This window comes from Carlito syrichta, unplaced genomic scaffold, assembly GCF_000164805.1.
Source record: "Carlito syrichta isolate Samal-C Ts95f unplaced genomic scaffold, Tarsius_syrichta-2.0.1 Scaffold311769, whole genome shotgun sequence".
In the NCBI taxonomy this organism is placed as follows: Eukaryota; Metazoa; Chordata; class Mammalia; order Primates; family Tarsiidae; genus Carlito; species Carlito syrichta.
The window spans coordinates 32,568-38,439 of NW_007255865.1; the positions used below are offsets into that span (position 1 = coordinate 32,568).

The 5,872-nt window shown below is 56.0% G+C and overlaps 1 protein-coding gene across 2 annotated transcripts in view; it reads left to right on the plus strand.

Moving 5' to 3' along the window:
* Window positions 1–3,236, plus strand: part of GPR37L1 (G protein-coupled receptor 37 like 1) — a 5,616-nt gene extending 2,380 nt beyond the window's left edge. For both annotated transcript variants that reach the window (XM_008069039.2, XM_021718058.1), the window contains one exon: window positions 1,803–3,236. In XM_008069039.2, the coding sequence (XP_008067230.1) occupies window positions 1,803–2,618 (816 nt within the window). In that variant the 3' untranslated portion in view covers window positions 2,619–3,236. The remainder of the gene's footprint in view (window positions 1–1,802) is intronic.
* The last annotated feature ends 2,636 nt before the right edge of the window (window positions 3,237–5,872 follow it).

The following is a 5,872-nucleotide window of genomic DNA, read 5'->3' on the forward strand; positions in this document are numbered from 1 at the left end:
TTATTGTAGGGATGAGGTCTTGCCAAGTTGCCCAGGCTGGTCTCAAACCCATGGGCTCAGGCAATCCTTTCACCTCGGCCTCCCAAAGTGCTGGAATATAGGCATGAGCCACTGTACCTGGCCTGTGGTGATTTCATAGTTAGATAGACTCTCTGAGGCTCATTGGTTGGTATAGTTCTTTCTGTCTTTCCCAACTCAGGGAGACTGCCTAATGGTGACCCAAAGCCATTCCAAAGAAGATCCTACAACTGAGTATTTGCATCTTAGTTATCAGCTTGTGCTCACAGCCCAGGTGAACTGTGAGTGGCTCAACATAGGACTCTGGGATTGGACAGACTAGATTCGAAACTGGGTTTTCCATCACTAGCTGAGTGACCTTGGTAATTTACTTAACCTGCCTAAACCTCAATTTCCTCATCTGTAAATTGGGAATAATAATAAAAATGAAAGTAAGAGCTATCTGAATGGATTCTTTTTTTTTTTTTTTGGGTTGGAGTCTCACTCTGTCGCCCAGACTGGAGTGCAGTGGCCGCTTCCGGCCACCGCAGCCTCGACCGGGCTCCAGTGATCTTTCTGCCTCACCCTTCCAAGTAGCCGGAACTACAGGCATGCACTACCACGCCCAGCTGATTTTTTGATTTATTGTAGAGATGAGGTCTCGCTGCCCAGGCAGATCTCGAACCCCGCAGGCTCAGGCAATCCACTCACCTCAGCCTCCCAAAGGCGCGGGATTGCAGGCTGAACCACCAAGCCCAGCGTGAATGGATTCTTAAAGGATTAAGTGGATCATGTTTATAAAGTGCTCAGAATTAAAATAATTCAACAGTTGGTGGCTTTTATTTGGGAATGGTATAAGAGGAGGATGGGAGGAGGGCAGACACACATGAACACTTGCCTGTGTGTGGCTGGTAGGTCAATGAACACCTGGCCCTGTCTTTGGGTCCCAACATACATAGATTCTGGCCTCGGTCCTCCTGGAGGATAGAGATGATCCACAGGCAGATAGAGAGTCCTCCCTCTAGGCTGGGTGATAGATAGGAACAGGTGGAGGAAAGCATGCTGCCCCCAACCCTTTTAGAGGGAGGATCTCAGGATGGCACCTAGGAGGGAGCAGGAAAAGTTATCTTGGAATAAAACTTGAGATGTGTCTTGAGATGTAGAGAAAGGAGAGAGTGTGGTGCTTCTGCCCAAGCCTGAAGGCTGCTCCTCCACAGGCCCGGGCTCCCCTGCCGAGAGAGGAGGCTGGGGTTCTCACAAAGGACACTTGCCAGCAGTGCTAATAAGCCAGGGATTATGCTCCCCCAGCCAGAGGAGGGAAGGATCCTGGCAGGAGGGGCATCTGAGCACAATCTCCAAGTGTGTGTGGTGGAACAGCATCTGATAGCGGGAGGGTTCCCTCTTCCTGTGTGCTCTTTGGCACTCTCCTTCCCTACTGCCCTGGCCTCTTCCGCTTGGCGCACAGGGTGATTTTCCTGAGGCTCAATGAATAGCGCAGCTATGGTGGGCACAGGCTGCTCGGAGGGGGGCTGCTTCCTCACACAGCCAGGCCCTGGGTTTCTCAGGACAGGGCCAGGAGGGTGAGTGTGTGTGTGTGTGTGAGTGTGAGTGTGTGAGCCATGTTCTTTAAGACTATTCACCCAATCGGTTCACATGATGGAGTGCCGGAAGTGGAAAGACTTGCAAAAACCCAGAACTTTCCTTTGTTTTCATTTTTGCTTAGAGATGATTTTCCAGAATGTCTTAGAGAGCATCAGGGTCTGTGGACCAAGCACATCTTTCTTCCTCCCTATTCTTGCTCATAGGTCTCCTCTCTGGGAGTCACGACCTTCAGCCTCTGTGCCCTGGGCATCGACCGCTTCCACGTGGCTACCAGCACCCTCCCCAAGGTGAGGCCCATCGAGCGGTGCCAGTCGATCCTGGCCAAGCTGGCTGTCATCTGGGTGGGCTCCATGACGCTGGCCGTGCCTGAGCTCCTGCTGTGGCAGCTGGCACAGGAGCCTGCCCCCACCATGGGCACCGTGGACTCGTGCATCATGAAACCCTCGGCCCGCCTGCCCGAGTCACTCTACTCGCTGGTCATGACCTACCAGAACGCCCGCATGTGGTGGTACTTTGGCTGCTACTTCTGCCTGCCCATCCTCTTCACCGTCACCTGCCAGCTGGTGACGTGGCGCGTGCGGGGCCCCCCGGGGAGGAAGCCAGAGTGCCGGGCGGGCAAGCATGAGCAGTGTGAGCGTCAGCTCAACAGCACCGTGGTGGGCCTGACGGTGGTCTATGCCTTCTGCACCCTCCCCGAGAACGTCTGCAACATCGTGGTGGCCTACCTCTCCACCGAGCTGACCCGCCAGACCCTGGACCTCCTGGGCCTCATCAACCAGTTCTCCACCTTCTTCAAGGGCGCCATCACCCCTGTGCTCCTCCTCTGCATCTGCAGGCCACTGGGCCAGGCCTTCCTGGACTGCTGCTGCTGCTGCTGCTGTGATGAGTGTGGAGGGGCCTTGGAGGCCTCGGCCGCCGACAACTCGGACAACAAGCTCAAGACCGAGGTGTCCTCCTCCATCTACTTCCACAAGCCCAGAGAGTCACCCCCGCTCCTGCCCCTGGGCACGCCTTGCTGAGGCTTGAACAGGGGCAGGGTGGGAGCCAGGAGCTACGTCCCCCAGGTGTCTGGCTGCGTCTTTCCCTATAGGTCTTGCTTCGCTGCCCGTCTTGCTGTCTAGCGATGGACTTGGTTCCTTTTGTCAAGGATCAGGGACCCCAAGCAGGGCCTTTCCTGTCACTTGTGGGGCCTTCCAGCCCCGTCCTTTCTACTGGTGGTCAGTGATGCTTCTAGGTCCTTAGAGCTGCCCCGGAAACTCTCAGTCCCACCAGCTGGGAGCCAGAACTCTGCCTGCCCTCTCTTGGTTCCGGCCCTGTGTCCCCTCTCTGCCTTGGGACCTGACTATATTTTAATTGTGCCGTCTCCAAACATCATGTCTTGTCCCACCCTGGGGCCCCATCCTGGAATGGGGGCGCTCCGTGGGGCCAGTCTAAATCTGCTCAGTACTCTCTTTTCTGGACCGGATCTGTCCTGGCCCTGGATGCCACCACCTCCTGGCGCCTTCTCTTCTTCCAGAGGATTTCTCTCTCCTTCCTCCTCTTTTGAGATACCCTGGGTTGCCCTGTCCCAGCCTCCCTTGTTAAGAGCTTCCCTATAGAAGTCCCTTCTGAAAAACAATAAACTAGGTAGAACTATCCCTATGACCACTGCACTTTCTTATGCCGAATCCTGGCAGGACCCTGGGAGGATTCCGCCTGACCTCCTCTGGCCCTGGTCTGTGGTTGATGCTCTGTACAGTCCTGAGGCTCCAAGGGCATTATGGCTTTTTTTTTTTTTTTAATGAGTTGGAGTCTCACTTTGTGGCATGCTCACGGCTACTGCAGCCTCAACCTATTGGGCTCAGGCGATCCTTCTGCCTCAGCCTTCCAAGTAGTTGGTACAAGCGAGCGCTACCACGCCCGGCTTATTTTTTGATTGTAGAGACAAGGTCTCACCAAGTTGCCCAAGCTGGTCTCGAACCCCTGAGCTCAGGCAATCCACTCACCTCGGCCTCCTAAAGTGCTGGGATTACAGGCTTGAGCCACTGTGCCCTGCCATGGGCAGTTATGGCTTTTGAGGGACGGGGGCATGGGAAGCTGGGAGGGCTAAGTTCTCATCCTGGCCTAAACCCAGTCACCCTGGGAAGTCAAAAGGCTGTAAACTTATCTCCTCTCAGGGCCCCCACCTCTACCGCGCCCTCTCCACAAAGCCCCCATTCGAGAGAATCTGATGGTCTTCCCCTCACGAGCCCTGGGGCTTCCCAGTCTCTCTCACTCTGAGAGCTGCTCTTGTTCCGTTTCTTAGAATGGACTGTTTTGCCTGTCGAAGGCCCAGCTGCCTGGCCTCGGCCTGCCCCCCGCCCCCACCCACTACCCTTCCCACCAGAGCTGCAGTCCAGTCCCCAACAGGCCCTGCAGCTCCTCCTGCTGGTCTCCCACCACCCCCAGCATCACCTCCGGGTCCCTCCGAAGGGCACCCTCAGCCGGGTCAGTCCCTGAAAAGCTGGCACAGTAGCAACCAGAGGTGATGCCTCAGACCAGGCCACCAATCGCTCCCTGCCCCAAATGCCCAGCTTTCCTTGGAGCCACCTCCCCTGGCTGAAGCTCAGCCCTGGGTCCCAACAGAGACTTCCACCCTCCAGGCCTACCTAGAGCATCCATACGGAGCCCCAGGAAGGGTCCCCAGGGGACCAGGGGTGGTGAGGGGCAGGGGTTCTGGGCTCCCTGGGCGCCGTTCTCCTTTGTCCACCCCGCCCACACCCTTGGCCTCAGTCCGCCCTGTACCCAAGCTTCCCTGCCCCCTCTCTTGGGGATCTTAAAAGCCTTGTTCTCTCTCCCTGGCACCCACCCCCAGGGCGGTTGACGCCGCCAAGAGAGAGGGAGGCCGTTGCTAGGTGATGGCGCTGCCATGTGCACACCCTTTGTGCTGGGGAGTGACACCCACCCATTTCTTAGCAGACCTGTTGCCACGGTGACTGAAGCCCCCAGCTTTGTCCATAGAAACTTAAGATGGGTGGGGGAGCCGGGTGGAGAGGGGGCCAAAGGCGGGCTTGTTGCACTGAAGTTACCAGGGCTGTTTTCTCCACATTTCTCCCCTCTCTATCCCCACCCCGGTCCACCCCTCAGTTCTAGATGCACCAATCACTTCCTAAAGGATGCGGGGTGTTGGGGGGGCTGAACCGAGGTGAAGTCCAGGACATGGAGGGAGAAGGTTGAGGGTGGAAGGTCGGGGCAGGGGAGGGGATGCCTCCGCATCCTGTTTGGGGGCATCCCCCACAAAGGGTGCCCTCTGCCTCTCCCTCCTGCTGGTTGGCTGGCTCAGAGATGAAGGGGGAGAGACTCTGGATCCAAGGCCCTGCCACCACCGCCTCCTAGGCCTGCCAACGTGAATGGCTTATAGAATCAGTCAGCAGGCTGGCTGGCCTTGGGAAAGAGCCACTGTCCCTGCCGCCTGGGCCAGCTGGGGGAACAATGTGGGGTTTGTTGCTTAGGGGTCCCAGGCTTGGCAGGAGAGGTAGGCACATGGTGGATGGTGGACTTGATCTGGGAGGCTTAGAGATGGTGCTGACAAACTCACCCCCAGGGCAGACTTCAGACCAGCCTTTAGACCCTCATGCCAGCTTGCAGGGGTGGGGGGTCTGCAATCCTCTCTTCACTCCACTTGGGGAAACCACCTTCCCATCATCTATCCTGGAACCTGCAATTACTTAGCCCATCGGTTTCAGCTTCATCATCTGTAAAATGGGTATAGTTCATCCTTCACAGAGGACCATGGTCATTGATCGAGACAAGACATATAAGGCATTTAGCATGGAGTCTGGCATTTTCTTTCCTCCCCTTTGAGAACTCAGTTCTTTAATACTGTGAAGTAGACTTGGTCTGGGTTTTTTTTTTTTTTTTTTTTTGAGTTGGGGTCTCACTCTGTTGCCCAGGCTGGAGTACAGTGGCATGCTCACGGCCACTGCAGCCTTGATCTCCCAGACTCAGGTGATCCTTCCACTTCAGTCTTCCAAGTAGCTGGAACCACAGGCATGTACCACCACACCTGGATAATTTTTTAATTTATTGTAGAGATGAGGCCTTGCTAAATTGTCCAGGCTAGTCTCGAACCCCTGGACTCAGGCAATCCTCTTGTCTCAGCCTCTCAAAGTGCTGGGTTTACAGGCTTGAGCCACCACGCCTGGTCAGCCTGGGTATTCTTTTTTTTTGAGTTGGAGTCTCACTCTATCACCCAGACTGGAGTGCAGTGGCCGCTCCCGGGCCACCGCAGCCTTGACCCGCTGGGCTCCCGTGA